The sequence below is a fragment of the Eublepharis macularius genome, chromosome 7 (assembly GCF_028583425.1).
Source record: "Eublepharis macularius isolate TG4126 chromosome 7, MPM_Emac_v1.0, whole genome shotgun sequence".
Taxonomy (NCBI): domain Eukaryota; kingdom Metazoa; phylum Chordata; class Lepidosauria; order Squamata; family Eublepharidae; genus Eublepharis; species Eublepharis macularius.
This window is the reverse complement of record NC_072796.1, coordinates 42,054,263-42,071,926: the sequence shown is the minus strand read 5'-3', so window position 1 is coordinate 42,071,926 and position 17,664 is coordinate 42,054,263. Positions and strand designations below refer to the sequence as shown.

The 17,664-nt window shown below is 43.1% G+C and overlaps 1 protein-coding gene across 2 annotated transcripts in view; it reads right to left on the bottom strand.

The window, feature by feature from the left end:
- The window catches only part of LOC129333209 (eukaryotic translation elongation factor 1 epsilon-1-like), a 40,250-nt gene extending 31,487 nt beyond the window's left edge, over positions 1–8,763 (bottom strand). For both annotated transcript variants that reach the window (XM_054984712.1, XM_054984713.1), the window contains exons 1-4: positions 8,605–8,763; positions 6,938–7,138; positions 5,192–5,287; positions 4,415–4,490 (exon numbers count right to left, since the gene is read on the bottom strand). In XM_054984712.1, the coding sequence (XP_054840687.1) occupies positions 4,415–4,490; positions 5,192–5,287; positions 6,938–7,138; positions 8,605–8,712 (481 nt within the window). In that variant the 5' untranslated portion in view covers positions 8,713–8,763. The remainder of the gene's footprint in view (positions 1–4,414; positions 4,491–5,191; positions 5,288–6,937; positions 7,139–8,604) is intronic.
- Between the last annotated feature and the right edge of the window lie 8,901 nt (positions 8,764–17,664).

Sequence of the window (17,664 nt, the reverse complement as noted above, 5' to 3'; positions counted from 1 at the left end):
AGAGGCTTGTGTGTGCTAATAGCTACACAGTTCAGGTGGTGAACGGGGAGGGGGAAGGAAGCAAAGTCAGCCCTTTCCAAGAATGAATGTCTGCTCATGCAAGACAGAAAAGGCAAATCCCTGTCCTTCCTCCCTATTGCAGATGCTGCTGTTAATACAAATGAGTCACCCCATACTGGAATAAACTTTCCTAGGGTTGGAAAGGGCTTGGGGCAAGAGGGAGAAGATCTTGTATCATCATCAGTTTCTGCTGGTGATTTGCAGCATCTAAACCATTATGTCCACTTCATTCTTACGATTCACTAAGCCAGCAACCTGATTAAAAAGAGGTAAGTCTAGCAGTATTCACTCTTAACAAATCCATCCTGTTTTCTACTAATCACTGCATTTATAATCTCTGGTACTGAAGAGACTGCAGTATCTTCAGGAGTTTGTCTGTAGTTTCCCAGATCCTCCTTTTCCCTGTTGTGAAGACTGGATTGACATTAGCCTGTTTCCAGCCTTGCGGCACCTCCAATATGACAGACAGCTGCTCTGAGAGTACATCAACAGCACCCTAGGATGCAATTAATCTAGAAGCCTTGGATTCATTTAAGGAGCTATGTACCCCCCACCACCAGTTTTTAACACCCTTGGTTGCAATCCTGTCCCCTCACTACCCATGCTAAATTTATTAGGTTGCACACAATCCCCCTCTTGGGACAAAACAATGGCAAAAGAGGAGCTACCAAGTTCTGCCGCCTTTTTGTCATCTCTTAGCATTTCCGCATTCTTTTGTCTACGGGCAGCCCTTTCCACTGTTTTAAACCAAACCATGATCTTTGGTACTAGAGGAAACAAGCCATGATCCACAATAAAAAGCCATGGCACATTTTGAATTTGCTGGTGGCAATGCAGCAGTTTGCTTAATATGGTTACTGAAGGCAGCTTGGCCAGTCAAAACCTGCTATTAAGTTTTTCAGACTTAGAGGGGAGGGGCCTGCCCTTGCCACATACTACTGTTGGCAGATGGTGGAGTTGATAGTCTTTTGCTCTATCTCCCCATGTGCTGAATTACCATGCTATAGAGAAATATCCTTCTACTACTGCAATGTTTAATATTTTAAGAAAACCATGTCTTGCCAAGCCCCCAAATTATCCTTTGAAGTCCTAAAGGCACGTTTTTCCGTAACGTTATTGATGGTATGGGGAAGGAAAGCCACTTGCTCCTAAATTTTCAGTCCTCCATTGTTATCAAGGGCCACAGGGGCAAAATTTCACATTGGATAGGGGCCTGGACTACAGCACTATTGTTTGAGGTGTGGTCAGAGAGGTATACCTCTTGTATTTTACCCCCCACACCACTCCACTCGGGTACAAGGAATGTTTCATTCCTTCCTCCATCATTACCTGGTAGCTGAATGGGGTCAAACAGCAAATTTCAATTCATCCTGCCAGCATGCAGAGTGAGGACTTGTTTGTTGACCCCATTATGCAGTCAAGCAAACTACAGTACTATGAAAGTAGCAGCCTTTATTCATTTAGGGACAGATTAAAGGTTTTCCCCCTTTTAGTAGAAAGGGATGAAATTATTTCTGTGTACCTGCAGGTGCCCATAAACATGGAGAAATTTCTTCATGGGCTGAGGGCTATGTTGTGCCGCTGTAGTGATTGGCATGAGACACCAACTTTACAAGTAAATGGAAGAAGCCAATTTCACTGCTAAATAGATACTCAATCATGAACTTTGGTACTGGAGAGTATAATGATTAAATGGAATACACATCGCACCAGGTATCAAAAAAGATGAAGAAATCTGGAAGCAAAGCACCATTGAGTTAGTTCCCTTTACCCATACACTGAGGAAAAAATGAAAGCTTTATTTGCATGACAAAGCACATAAATCACAAAGCAGGAAATGTTCTATTAGCTACCTGAAATAGGCTAACAAATGTAGTTCTTCTAAACTAGGTCACAGACATTGTAGTTTGTACTCTGTTGCATAACAGATGGCTGTGTACAACAAGATTTCCCCCAATTAGAAGGGCTACTTGCACTGGTTAACACAATAGAGGCCACTACAAATATACATACATTGTTAATAAAGGCATCATAAACAGGAAAACATAATGAAGGAAGTCATAGTGCGTGGTGGCTTTTATTGTGGACAAGGAAGGAAAATCCATTGACCTTCTAAAGGGGTGCTTTGATCACTATAACATTTCCATACAGCCCTTCCCCACCCCCCACACCTATCTGCATTAAAAGGGTCTCTCAAAAATAAACCATACCACATTTATTGCACAAAGTGACTCCCATCAGCAAAAGGCAAGGATAACATATTAAGAATGGTTAAAATTAAGATAAAAGAAGAAGGCTGAAGTTATCTGAATATCCATCTCAACAGCATAATTCTTTTCTCTTAGTTACATCAATTTCCTGACTTAGTCATCAAAGTCATCTCTTGTGCAGCGGGAGTGACAACTGGCAGTTTATTTGCACTCTGGTAACATTTATCTCACTGCTGAATATGTTGCTGTGGAGCATCATCACACCATATGGCGAAGACCTTGCACCCCAGAGGCACATACTTGAGACAACATCATATCAGGCTCTTGAGTGAATTTAGATGCAGCAATTATGCAAATATTAATTCAAGGACGAGCATTAACAATGAGCATCTTTGTTCAGAAAATGCTGTGAAAATAAGCTTATGGGGTTCTCTTACAATCATTCTCATAAATCTGTGCAGGAACAAAGCAAAGTTAAGAAATGCCCAATATTTATTACACTTACGAAAAACATTTTCCAGGAAAGGGGCAGGGCCTGAAGACAAAGAAAACCACACTACTGAAATGTAATGCTTAACCTACTGCTGGGATAAAACAAAGGGTTGGATACAAAACTCTATGAGTAGAAATCCATTCTGGAATGGATTATTCCCCCCCCCCACACAGTACCTAACTTCCTGCTGCAGCTCATATGTGGAAAGTAATGAGATGGTGCCTGGAGGCAGAAAGGGGAATCAGCAGAAGTCACCCCCACAACACCCTTTGGCTCATCAGAGTTAACCCATTACACCCCCTTTAATCAACACTGGGAATGCACCTCTCTTCATTCCACGATCAGAACAATTTCTTAAAAGATCATTCATACCCATATCAGCTGCAGGCTTCTCTCATCTCCCAAAAAGGCACTATTTCTCAAATATATAAAATTAAAATTAGGCTCCATTTAGATAAACTTCAAGATAATTGTGGGACATGTTCGTAGACTAACAAACCAAATGAGTCAATATGAACAATTTGCCAATGTATTCTGCTACAGAACAGCTTTTAATTTTTCATTGTCAAAATTTACGCTCTAGCATGCAAAGTGATTTCCAGCCATCTTCCCATCCAGGTACTGGCCACGTTACCTACATGGATAGATGTATATCGTAACTGCACACACCATCCTGTAAGCAACAGTTCCAAAATGCAATCACTAACACATATACAGGGGTTCCTACAAACACCAAATCTTTTACTAGAATGTGCAAAATCCTTAAGTGCAAGAAAGAGACTGCTGTGTTGACTAAAATGCACATATGCTGTTGTTACATGCGATGGGGCACACAAAACAAGGACAGTTAACTAAGCTGTTCCTGGGATCTCACACAGGAGGAACTGTAGAGGCTTCTGGAGGGCAGAGAGGGTTTTGCATTCAAAAGGAAACATCAAGGGATGGGGAGTTATTAAAGCATCTCTTCCCTTAAAGGCAACTAGTATTCTATTGTAGTACTAGAATCAAAAGGGGAAAAAAGGTTTCTCTCAACATATATATCTATAACATATATATCTATTCTGCCATTTTAATCTTTCATATCAATTTGTATTTTTTCAAGAAAATAAATCAAGGTCAAACTAAGAATTTTAAAATAATTTATCACATAAATATGATTTGTTACTAATACATTGTCTTTTCCAAAATCCTTGGCACGACAGATTTTTTTCATAGTAACTTTTACAAAATTAGTGTAAACATTCACAGGAGAAAAATACAGGTAAGTACTATGCATGATAATTCAGACAAATAGCACAGCAACAAATATTGCAGTAATGTTAATGTATGTTTTCATACAATAAATGCTAAGGTTCCATATGTCTGTAGGATTAAAATTACTTTCTGAAAAAAACTTGATTCATATTTCACTTGCTGAATTTGCCAGGCAATCGTTTTAATGAAGTCCACATTCCTAGATAGCTACTCATTGCAACTTTATTACTTTCGGCACTGACTGTTCAGCTTCACATATAGGAAGTGACAGAACAATGCTTGCTTGTAAATGGATCCAAACAATGGTTTTCATTTCTCAGGAATACCAAAATCTCTTAATGTGCATTATAGAGTCTGTTCTTGATAAATACTATGCTGGACAGATGTTGTCTGATACCTGGATAATGCTGAATATGATTAAACCAGCGAGACACATTAAGGTATTTCTCCTTCTCCTGCACTGTAAGGTCAGCCTAAATAGAAGAAAGAGCCATTACACCATCATATAATCACTTATGCAAACTACAAAACATTCAACCCATTAAAGCTCAAAATTTGAAATTTCACAATTATTAGATTTTCATTTGATTTCATTCTCCATAAGAAAGTTTCTGCAAGAACTTACTACTGTAACCCAATCCTCTTGTCTATAAGATTCATAAAAATAATGGATCCTAGTACTGCTCTGACTTCATTTTCCTTAAGGTTATCCCTATCACTAGACATATAAACTTAGGGTAATCCAAGTTTTCATCCGTCTTAACATTACCTAGGATATTCAAATAGCTGATCTATGCAAGTTATTGTTATATTGATACATGGTAATGTCTACAAAATATTAAAGCATTTTTGGAAGGTTTAATGAAAAATAAGAATGTTGATTAATTGTTTCCTACTCTTGAACTTGTTACTTTAGCCCTATTAAAGAATGGAATGGAATTCAATTATTTGCTTTCATGCACTTTTAATTTCCACATCCATTCATGGAAGATAGCAAATCCTGCCATAATATAAAAGGTTGACAAGAATTCAAAATTATCCCTAATATAACATACATGCAAATCACCTCTAATATAATGAAATATTATGAACCTTCTTCTGAAATTACAATTGATTGCTGAATGGGAATTTTTACAGGGATGAATTATCTTCCAAGACTAACAGTTTTACTCACTATGATGTGGTGCAGTCCATAATACATTAAGATATCTGCTAACGTAAAGTTGTTTCCAGTAACATAGACTTTATCTTCAAGGTATGAATTAAGATCCTAGAAGAAAATATGATAGTTTAAATGCACCTCAAATTGCAAGGCAAATATCAAGGCAGTTCTGTTTCTCTCTTTTCCCACTCCAGCATGTGCACAGAGAAGTGTACCAGGGCAACTCAGAGAACAGAAGGTCCTAAACACCCTAAACACCTATCCCACCATTTCTTATCCACCTAGTTATGCATTAAGAGATGACTTGTTAAACAAATTTTCAGTTAAATATGTTTGCTAAACATACACCTTGTTTCAGATACTAGCAGGGGTCCTATAAGCATCGAGGAAGAATAACCATTTGGTTTTCAAACGTGAAGGAAAGAATAGCTACTTCAAAAATGAGAGAGTATTATTTTTTTTCTTGTTTGGCATAATGGCATTCCAAGTTTTTAATAAAAATTTCTCACTATTTGGATAGAACTTAATCTGCAACAGAAAATTCTTGTAGTGCCTTTAATTTATAAATATTCATATCACTGAGACCAACTATATCTTTTTGAAAGACACTTTAGAAGCTGATCAAACAAACTCCCATTCTGTCATCAGGAAAGGGCAGCACCTACCTGGCTTTCAGGACATTAAAGAAGTCTTGTTCTCAGTGGAGGAACTAAAACAGTCACTCAGCAATGAAAACTAATAAATGAGGAGTATACTTAATATACTTTAAGCGTTGTAAGTCATTCTGAAGACTGTATAACTAAAGTAGTGAATAATACATTAATCAATCCATTAATTTACAATGTGTCAGTGGGAAAGTTATAGGATTTGAGGAGAAATATTTGAGTCATTTTTACACTCACGTTTATAACTACCTGATGTATTAAGAAATTAAATGCTCAGATTTTAAATACAGGCATGAAATTTTCCCTTAGACCACCTGCCTGCCTTATTTCATATTTATTCTCTCTCTCTCTCTCACACACACACACACACTTGTCTTCTCTGTGTGCACCATCACTGTATCTAATTCTGAAGTGCAAAAAGTGAAATCAGAGCCACCCTCAACCATCTATCATTATGCCAGAAAACCCCAGGTCTGCAGAAACAATTAAATGTTTAACTGCTCCCAAAACAATAGTTCTAGGGTGACCACACCTACAGCTTTCAGCAACATCTGCACAGAGATGTTGTTTTGTTTTCCTGTACTGTATCTGTTTACTGTATCTTTTAATAGTTGAGAGTCTGTTAATGAGCATGCCACTGTTAATATCAAGGGCCACTCATTACTTTCAGTATACATTGATGTCACAATAAACTCCAAATAAGTACCTTAACATGGTGTTAAAATCTATTAACAATCATTATGTTACATTTGGACCATATTGTAAATGCTAATACACATTGAAAGCAGTTAACTTATACTTGATTGTGCCATGCCACCAGTGCTTGTAAGGATCATGAATAAAAGGTAAAAGATTCCTAAACATTTTAGAGGAGAACTAATATACATAACATTTGTTTACCACAGTAGTGTACTAAGAGTATAATGCTCACTTTCTGGATTATACAAGAATCCCAGCCAGCCAAATGTCACTAGGAAACATGAACAGAGCACTAAAAAGAGAAATAATTCCTACTCATCTGGAAGTCCAAACATGCTGCTTACAACCCCCCCCCCCCCCAAATCAATGTTTTAACAAATCAAATTGCTCTTACCTTCAGAATGATTCTACTTTCTTCTTTACTGGACTGATTATCTACTTGCGTCACTCTATATTCTAGCCACTGTTGAACTATTGCTTTCTCTTCTGCGGTACTCCCAAGCAACTGGTCCTGTTTTGCTTGTTTGACTAGATGCATGGCTATAGTGGTCAGTCCTGTCAGACTGGGGCCATTGTTTGTCTGTAGCACAGGAATCTGAACAGAGAAAGTTAAAGTTGACTCAGCATGTTAAAGTCGATTCAAAACTGCTGAACTGAATTCGATTTCATCTTTGTTTAGGTTTTTTTTTTTAAAAGGGAAATCATAAATAAATGCATTGGAAGTCTGCTTACACAAAAGCCAATAACACTGTCTTGCAAGCAGGTTTAGAATCAAGGAAAAAAAGGGAGCAGAAACCTTTAACCATGTCGTCAAAACATTACTCTAATTTCTTTTGTATCATTTTGAACAACACAAGGAGAGGCTTTAAAGCTGAGCAAATAGAAGTAACCCACTGTCCTAGCTTTCCACAAATGATGCAAAACCACATTATTGAAAAAGGCTTTGTATGGTGGGGTGGGGCTCTCAGATGCTTTGCTAATGAGTTAAGGACCATAGACTTCACCACTATGTTGCCATATGTACTACCTATAGTCTTAAATCTGTGCTCCTATGAGCCACTTGTGCTTCATGTGGTCTAATGTCAGCCCTAGAATTACTTATGTTCTGTTCCTATGTCTTTGTAAAATTGTGTTTATTTACCCTATGGCATTGTTTATGGAAATGTCCTTGAAACTGACTGTACTAATCTCACACTGTGTAATCCGCCTTGAGTCACAGTGAGAAAGGCAGACTATAAATGACATAAACAAACAAACAAACAAACAAGTGGCACTGAGAAATAGCACCAGCTATTGTGTCTCTACAGACAGTTGCATAATCTAGAACTACCATTAGTTTTAGGAGATTAATCCCTGTCAATTCTTTAAACTGTAACATGCCTGAAAACATATGCCCCTCATTTGATGTATTTGACTGACATGAATTGATACACGAGTTACTCCGTCACACAGTACATACAGCAATCCCAAAATCACACATTATAAATCTCATTTCAGGAGCCTGTTTAAATTTGCGCTGCAGACAGCCCCTGCAGTTCTAAACACGTCATACTTATATTCTTGGAAATAATTTGAAAACTGGGGTAAGCCAAAGTGAACCCGAGATCTTCTGCATGGCACGCTGATGTTCTAACACTGAGCCATGAAGGATATGAGTGAACTTGGGCCAGTTCTTGTTATTATCACCCCACCCTAACCTACTCCAGAAGACTGTTGCAGAGACAGCAACTTGGAGAACGAAAAACGATCATACATCAAGCGTGCGCGTATTGCATTCCTAATCCTTTTGTCAATACAATTTGTAAAGCGTTTAACTGACCGTCCAATAAAACGATGAGTTAAAAAAAGAAGAGCACAGAGGAACGGGAGGGGGGCGACGAGTGCGACCCGTCAAATTCCATGGAAACTGCAGGCCAGACACCGCATCCGTCATGCGCAAGAATTAAATTGCGGGGCTAGAGATGTCGAGTTCTACAGAAACCGTTACCCGGGAACGCATGCGCGATGAGAGACGGGTGGTCTTTTCTTTTCACCTATGACGCAACGTCATCCTTCCCTCACCTTCCGCTCTCCTTGGCTGCTGTACTTGTTTCCCTTCTTCAACCCCAAAGACTTCTCCAACAAGCTCAGCTCCTCAACGCCCAAACCAGGCCCTACAGCCACCGCCATCTTCGGCGAGAGAAGGAGGAAAGCTGCTCCCGGCTCGTCGGTCAACAAACTGCGCGGTGATTGGAGGAGAGAGGTACTTAGCCCCGCCTCCTTAACAAATCAGTTTCGCTGCAATCGTAGGTTGGTGAAGGAGGAGGGACGAGCAGACGTATAGCGAAAGTCCCATCTGCGCTTGTGCAAAAATATCTGTGGGTGGGAGCATCTGTTTCTCGCCCGGTTGGTTGATATTGATGACCACGTGATCTCGGTCCCCTCCCTGTTTGTCTTTGCTGCATCCGGAGCCTATGCAGAGTTAGGGGCATTGCAGGTTTACTTGGAAGTAAGTGGTATTGGAACGCATATGTGCCTTACTTCCAAGTAAGCAAGCGGAGGACTGGAAGCACCTTTATTTTTAGAGCGTTCCCATTGAGGTTTACTCCTGTCTACACCGACTTCAGTGTAGTGGACTTCAGAGGCGTAGCGTGCAGGGGCGGTGCAAAATTTTGAGGGGCACCTGGTCCATGCCCCCCCCCCCCAGCAGCGCCTCTTTGTCGTTGCCGCCTGCCTCGGCGCCCAGGGAGCCGGGCGCTCCGGCTACTCCGCAGGCAGGGAGGCGAGCGGGGAAGCGGGCTGTCTCCTCGCCTTCTCGCCCCTTTGCCAGCATTGCCGGGCGCCCTGGCAGCGTGGCAGGCGGGGAAGCAGAGAGGCAAGCGCAGAGGCGGGCTGCACAGCACAGAGCTGCCGGGCGCCCCATCAGTGCGGCAGGCAGCGTGGAGACAAGCAGTGAAGCGGGCTGCCTCCTCAGTTGCCTTCTCCCCCTTCGCAGGCACTGCCGGGCGCCCTGGTGGTGTGGCAGGCAGAGAAGTGGGAAGACAAGCGGGCCGGAGACTTAGCGTGCAGGGGGCCAGGGGGGCAGCCGCCCCGTAGCAAAATTTTGAAGGGGCACCTGGTCCATGCCCCCCCCCCCCCAGGAGCGACCCTTTGCTGCTGCCGCTTGTCTTGGCGCCCAGCGAGCTGGGCGGTCTGGCACTGCCGCAGGCAGGGAGGCGAGCGGGGAAGCAGGCTGTCTCCTCGCCTTCTCGCCCCTTTGCTAGCATTGCCGGGCGCCTTGGCAGCGTGGCAGGCGGGGAAGCAGAGAGGCAGCTCAGAGGCGGGCTGCCTCGCTGCTTGCCTTCCCGTCCCTTTGCCAGCACTAACTGGCGCCCCAGCGGCGTGGCAGGCGAGAAGTGGGGAGACAAACGGGGAAGCGAGCTGCCTCCTCCCTTGCCTTCTCGCCCCTTCGCTGGCACTGCCGGGCGCCCCAGCAGCGTGGCAGGCAGGGAAGCAGGGAGGCAAGCGGGGAAGCGGGCTGCCTCCTTACTTGCCTTCTCGCCCTTTCTCTGGCACAGCCAGGTGTCCCGATGGGCGTGGAAGGTGAGGAAGCGAGGAGCAGAAGAGCGAGGAGCAGAAGCTGCCTCCTCGCTTCTCGCCCCTTCGCCGGCACTCCCGGGTGCCCCGGCGGTGTGGCAGGCGGGGAGGCGGGCTGCTTCCTCGCTTGCCTTCTTGTCTGTTCGCCAGCACTGATGGGCGCCCTGGCAGCGTGGCAAGCAGGGAAGTGGGGAGGCAAGCGGAGAGGCGGGCTGTCTCCTCGCTTACCTTCTTGCCCTTTCTCCTGCAATGCCAGGTGCCCCGGCGGCATGGCAGGCGGGGAAGCGGGCTACCTCCTCACTTGCCTTCTTGCCCTTTCGCTGGCACTGCCAGGTGCCCCATTGGTGTGGCAAGCGGGGAGGTGGGCCACCTCTTCCCATGCCTTAGCCGGCGCTGCCAGGCACCCCAGCAATGTGGCAGGTGGGAAAAAGGGGAGGCAAGCGGGGAGGCAGGCTGCCTCCTCTGTTGCCTTCTTGCCCTTTCGTTGGCACTGCCGGGTGCCCCGGAGGTGTGGCAGGCAGGGAAGCAGGGAGGGAAGTGGGGAGCCAGGCTGCTTCCTTGCTTGCCTTCTCGCCCCTTCACCGGCGCTGCTGGGCGCCCCAGCGGCATGGGAGGTGGGCCTCCTCTTCCCACACCTTCGCTGGTTCTGCCAGGCGCCCCAGCAGTGTGGCAGGCGGGAAGTGGGGAGACAAGCAGAGAGGCGGGCTGCTTCCTTGCTTGTCTTCTCACTCCTTCGTCGGTGTGGCAGGTGGGGAAGCCTGGAGACAAGCAGGGAAGCAGGCTGACTCGCTGCTCACCTTCACCGGAGCGGCCGGGCACCCCAGCAGCGTGGCAGGCGGGGAAGCGAGGAGACAAGCGAGGAAGCAGCCTGCCTCCTTGCTTGCCTTCTTGCCCCTTCACCAGCACTGCTCCCCCCCCCCCCCCCGCAGTCCAGTAGATGGGGAAGCAGGGAGGCAAGCGGGGAAGCGGGCTGCCTGGCTGCTCGCCTTCCTGTCCCTTTGCCTGCGGTGGGGAGGCGAGTGGGAAGGCAAACCTGACGTCGTCAAGCAGGGCTGAAGCACGTGTGTGCTTCGCCTGCACAGGGGGGAAGAGAACCACCTCCTGCCCCCGGCGGAAGTGGACTTAGACTACAGTAAGCCTGTAAAGGTTAGACCATTTCAGAATAACTGTAACAGTGAACCATACTAAGAGAAGGTACTGAAGGTACTTTGCACTACACTGCCTAGGGTGCAGCTGCAAGATAGTAAAGCAGGGGGCTGGGCTTGCTTTTCCTCTGGCTGGTTCTATAGAAGAGAAGTAAAACAAAAACCTAGTGGCATCTTAAAGACTTAACATTTATTTCAATACGAGGTTTTGTGGGTCACATGCCACTTTGGCAAATAGGTGATGAAAACTTCTACTGCGGAATTTTTATATGGCATAGTGTAATTCAAGCCAATCCTTCACTGATTCTTGCTTCCATCACATAAAACTCTTTCCCACATGTACCAATTTAATTATCTCATTTTTCTCTTTTGAACTGGTATTTCTTAATTCATACCATATTTAAACAATATTTGACACTAAAACGTGATGGATTGCTGTTGCTATCTAATTGAATAAAGTTCAGTTTCTTACAAGAATATTCATGTTTTTTGTCTTTAACCGTCTATACAGTACAATCCTATGCAGCATTGCAATCAATAGGCTTAGACTTGAGTAACTCTGCATAGGATTGCATTGATAGTGATTTAATTTCACCCTTATTAGAAAGTCCCTTATATCAAAACATGATTTTATGAATTTGTATTGCCTCCAATGCCTGTCACAGACGACTCTAGCAAGAACTGTGCATAAGAAAATAAAATAGGAGTCTAATGGCACCTTAAAGATGAACAAAATGTATTCCTAGGTGAGGTTTCACGAGTCATGAGAAGTGTGCGTCTATTTGCTTGGTGCTTTTGTATTCACAACTGAAGGGGGTGGGTGGGAAGATGTTACAGAGAGCGATAAGTTGAAACTAGATCTAATCAAAAGTGTACTCGGTTCACTCAGAGTGGGGGAACCATAACCAATTTTTGTTAAATAGGCAAAATAGGATTCACGTAAAACCCAGTGCAAAGTAAGCAGGTACAACAGAACGTTAAGAAGTATAGCTGCACTGACATCTGTAAGGGGCATACTAAGTATTAGCAGCTATAATGTACAAGGAATCTCAGGGTCCACTTAACACTTAGTAAATAGACTTGTTAATGAATTCTAATTCAGCAATTTTGCGTTGGATTCTTCCTTTGAAGTTCCTTTTAGAACATGAGAATGTTCTAAAATATAGTTGTATCTCAAAATATAGTTCAAATCATAAAAAATATAATTGACTAGTTTCTTAATATTTTCAGCATTCTGTATAGTATTTGTTATTTATTCAGTACAGTAGGAATAATATTCTCTTCATATTTTAAAACTATTTCCTGAAACACTTCTAATGAAAACAAAAGTTCCCAGGTATCTGGTATGCCGTCTCCAATACCTCAGGCCCATTTCACTTTATTTCTTTGACCTGTTCCAGTTGACATTCATATCCCAAAAGAATTTGACAAATTTTTGATAAGATTTTTAAAATGACTAAATATTGATTTCTCAAAGATGTTTGTAATTTAAATTTCTTTAAATTAAGAATAAAAATACAAATAAGAATATAAGAATATAAGATAAACAAAATAAGACTATAAATACGTCATGAAAGAAGGATTTAAATAATTAATCTTCATTGTATGCTAATATTCTGTCATCATAGTCATAAAATAACAACATAAAATTTATAACTTACGACAAAAATGTAGTGCCATCTGAACGAATATCCAGACCTGGAAATACAGGGAATATAAAGTAATGCTTTTCTGTGCAGAACAAATATAAAGCAGCATTTTCTAGTATATGTATATTGCCTAATATGACTATATTATGGGGAAGGAAGGCAACGTGTTTTGGCCCTGTCAAGGAAGGCCCTGGCAAACCACGTCTGTTTCTTCTCGCTACCTTGAAAGTTCCTTGCTTGGGTTGCCATAAGTCGGTTGAGACTTAATAGCACATATGTGCATAATACAACATGGATTTTGTCAGTTGCTGATAAGCTGTGCTCTCTTGTGCACAATTGGTAATGTAAGAAATGCATTCAAGTTTCCAAATGTTTCTTATCCAGGTGGCAGACGTAGTTTTGTTTTGTCCTCAGTGTTTGAGCAGAGATTAGGATCTGTTATGAGTAGGGTTGCCAACTATGGGTTGGGAAATTCCAGGAGAGTGGGGAGGGAGGAGCTTCAATGAGTTATAATGCCATACAGTCCACCCTCCAAAGACACTATTTTCTCCAAGGAAATGATCTCTTTAGGCTGGAGATCAGTCGTAATTCATGGAGATCTCTGGGACTCACCTGGAGGTTGGTAACCCTAGTTAGGAGATAAGAACATGATCAAAGCGTTGCTGGATCAAGACAGATGTTTATGTATGCCAGCATCCAGTTTCCCATTGTGGTCAATCTGATGTTCCTGGGAAGTTCACAAGAAAGGCATGAAGGGTATGAAAAGAAAGGCATGAAACTGACAAAGAAGGGCGTGAAACTAACACACACACCCTCTTACTTCTGGAGCGACTGTTATTGATGGGGCAGAGTCACACCGTTCTAAGGCCACTGACTTTAAAGGACTCGGATGTAATTCTGTATAGAATTGTGTTGTAAATTGCATATCGACTTTGACCCTGGAGATTCCATGTAGATATCACGATTTATCGTCCGTGAATTTGTCTAGTCAGTGGGTAGCAGTGAGTTTCATATTGGATTTTTTTAAATTGTTGGCATGGGATCAGCTGTAATTTGTATATTTTTTAAAATATTACTATAGGTTTATATTGTAAGCCACCCTGACCGCTTTTCGAATGAGAGGTAGTAATTGACAGAGCAAATAAATAATTTAGATTAATTTATTAGAATATTTAAAGTACCCTGCCAGTCAATAATACAGTTTCCAGTGTAGTCAGCAGGATTTAGATTCTTTTCTATAATACTTGTTTCCTGCATTTTTTTCATATATTTATGTTTCATGGGCACTTAAATGTGTTAGGAGGAAGCATTTCTTTTGGGACGGGTTCCTAGCCCTTTTCTGCATGCATTTCTCCTTCGTTCCAGTAGGTGGAGCTTTATGATTAAAGCATGGCTAGCGACTTGCCTGGGAGCATGAGACTATTGAAGTCGTGGGGGCATAGAGATGGAGGTCGATGGTGCAGTTGTACATTGCTTAGAGGTATCAGTGTACCATGAGCATGCTGCGCACGCGCACACGCGCACACACACACCCATGTCAAGACCCTCATTCTCAGTGAAAGGAATTTGAAAAATCGATTCTGTCAAACAGAACGCCACTCTAATCTACTGTTATCATAGTCAAGTTTTAACTTGAAAGTACCTTAGGTTATGAATTAAATGTCAGAAGCAATTAATTTGGCGCTTGAAACATGAAGCGGATGACTGTCCTTTGGAGAAAGCCTGACAGCTTTATGGATGTCACTTTTGGGATCTGTTAAAATGAGTTTTGTAGCCAGCAAATTTGTGTGTCATATTGCTGTTAGCGGTACCATAATTTTGGTCAATGTAGCTTTGAGTCTTAAAATTACAGAAGCCGTAGCCAATTAAGGCAGAAGCTAAACAATATAACTAGATATTGTCTACATGCTTTCCCTGAGTTGTAGTCGAGATTGGTGATTCAGTTATAAATCATAAATGTAAAGTTAGTCTGCACAAGGAAGGAAAAATGGGAAGAAAAGATGCATTAGGGCATTTTTTCCTCCCATGTTAATTTGATCCCAGAACTTTAAATGTTAGGGTGCGCTCAAAGACATGCACTTCCATACAAATGTGGAAGCTTCCATTTCATTCCATCTGTAATTTTATAAATCCGTTCTACTATTGGTGGTTTCTGCCTCAGGTATAAGGGACCGTCCTTTGATGCAAGAAGCTCTCCTGCTTGCATCAGGGGAAGACGGCACTGCTAAAGGAACACATCCATGAGGTCCAACCCATTATTTATTATCTAAAACATTTTTACTGCTCACTTTCTGCTACAAATAACCAAATAAAATAAAAACAAGCATAAATCAACACTAAAACCACAGAATAAAATCACAGTATAAAAACATTGGTTACATATAGGGATGCTACTTTCGCCACGAACATATTAAACAGTCGAATTTACTGTGTTTGAACATCTTGATCAGATGTGTTGATCACCTGATGTGTGGTTTGTGCTGAACACCTGCAAATGCCTGCCAAATTGGTTTGCGTCAGATTTTTGCAAAAACTGCATATGTGGAAGAACACTGCCGATTCCGACTGAGTGATAGCCATTAGAATTACTAAAGTCTTCTCAGATAAACACCACAGGGTAGGATTTTATTGAAACAGCATTTATTTATGACCGATTTTTGTGGTTGTAACCTCAGATCCCCTTTAATTGACATAAATAAACTTTTGGGCGAGTCAGTTTATCACAGCTGCACAGGGAAATATTCAAAAATATTTCCTTGATCTCTGACATTCAGGGTTTTTTTTCAGCCAGAACGTTTTCTGGCACCTCTTGAAAATGCTCACGTGACCAGCGGCCCCACCCCCTGATCTCCAGAAAGAGATCAGTTCCCTGAAAAAAAAATCCCACTTCAACCAATGCCAGAGGGACAAGGGAATCCCCTCACCTCTCTTGTACTGGGTGAAGGAAGCGCAGTGGGGCAGTAGGTTTAAAAACCTGCTGCCCCGCCACTGGGGCGCCCACTTCTCCCAATACCAAAAGAATGAGGGAATCCCCTCACCCCTCTCGCACTGGGTAAAGCATGCACCTTGTTCTTTGCTCCAGCAGGGGTGGGGGGACGGCGCCAAGGGCGATTTAAACTTTAACCCCTCCTTGCTCCAGCTGACTGGGGCCAGTCAGCTGGAGCAAGGGGAGAGTTTAGATTATGAAAGATTCATCCTCAGACCAGGCCTAGGTGCATTCATGGGATTGGGGCAGGAAGCCCTTGAGCGGTATCATTACCGTTGACCCACAAACCCGTGGCTAGGGGGACAAGAAGTGGCATACATCACTTGAGCATCAAGAAAGTTTGGCAAGGAAGAACCTGAGACATACGTACGTGATGGCTCAAGACTTGGATCTGGGGTGGCTTTGCCTGTAAATTCAGGGACGGTCAAACAAGAGGAGGCTTGACTCTTCTGCCTCCTACTAATGGCCCGCACAGAATATTAGCCTGTGGATGCCTCAGATCCCCTTTAATTGACATAAAATAAATAAACTTTGCCCTTTTAATTACCCATCTGAAGGTGTTGGCTCTCTTTATTCCACAACTGTATGCAATGATCTATCACTTTCCACGGCAGACAGCCATTCCCTCAATTTCCCAAAGCCTTTTTTTTTGCTTAACCCAGAAGAGAGACATCTGATCAGTAGCGGCTCGATCACTAGCAGCTGTTGTTGTGAAGGAGGCTTGTGTTAGAAAAGCCAACATGTTAAAGAAGTGCTGTCAGCACCTGAGGCAGGCTCTGATGGCACGTCTTCAGCAGCAGGCTCCTGGATTTGCCCCACAGGATACGATGGCAGCTTGTCGTGAAATTTTTGTAACAGAACATCTTTATGATATTCTGAATTTGCCGTAGGAAGAGAGGTGACCTCAATGTTGCCCTCAAGTTGGGTATCTAGTTAAATTGCTAGAACATGTAATACAAGGTTCATTCTCCAATATACTGACAGGTTCTTTTCCTGGATTGATTAAAAACTATAGGCATCAATGACAACGAACAAGAATGTCTGTAGCAGTGTTCAACAGTGCTTGGTGGACAATATCTTAGTGATCTTTAACAACCCTGTCCATTAAAGCTGTATTATTATGCCTGTATTACAGAAAAAGTGTGAGGGATGCTGAGGGAGAATGACTGATCTAAAGCCCCCCAGAAAATGACTGGGCAATGGACTTTCTGCTCCTAACTCCTGCACTTCTCCACTTTAAGGACAGGCTCCATGTAATGTTAACATGGGCCCACTACAGCAGCATCTGCCTGTTCCAAACAGGCTTTCAGTCTTTCAGAAGTGTGATCTGGATTTGCAAAATTTCTATTTGGCTTTATTTGTACAGGTGATTCTTCATACTTTGAAATCTACTCAAGGCGTGTCCATAAGCTTAGTTGTTTAGGAAATCAGAGGCATTGTGTCAGTGCCACTAATCAATGTGCCATTTGGTTCTTCAGGCTTATGCTGTTCTTTCTTTGGTTCACAGGAAGAAAAACTACAGCAGAATTCTGAGCTATATCTAGATTAGTAGTTGTTGCTGTTTTGTGCCTTAGGGCCGGCGCGCCCATGGAGGCCAGGTAGGCGGTGGCCTCAGGCGCGATGGCACTGGAGGGGCGCCGGAGGACGTGTCGGGGGCAGAGGCGCGTGCAGCGAAGCTGGCATGACTGGGCTGCAGCTACTGCTGCAGCCAGCCAGCCCCGTGCCGCTGCCGCTGCCACACGCCCCAGCCGGGCGCAGCCTCCGTGCGCCGCCCCAGCAGCGGCTC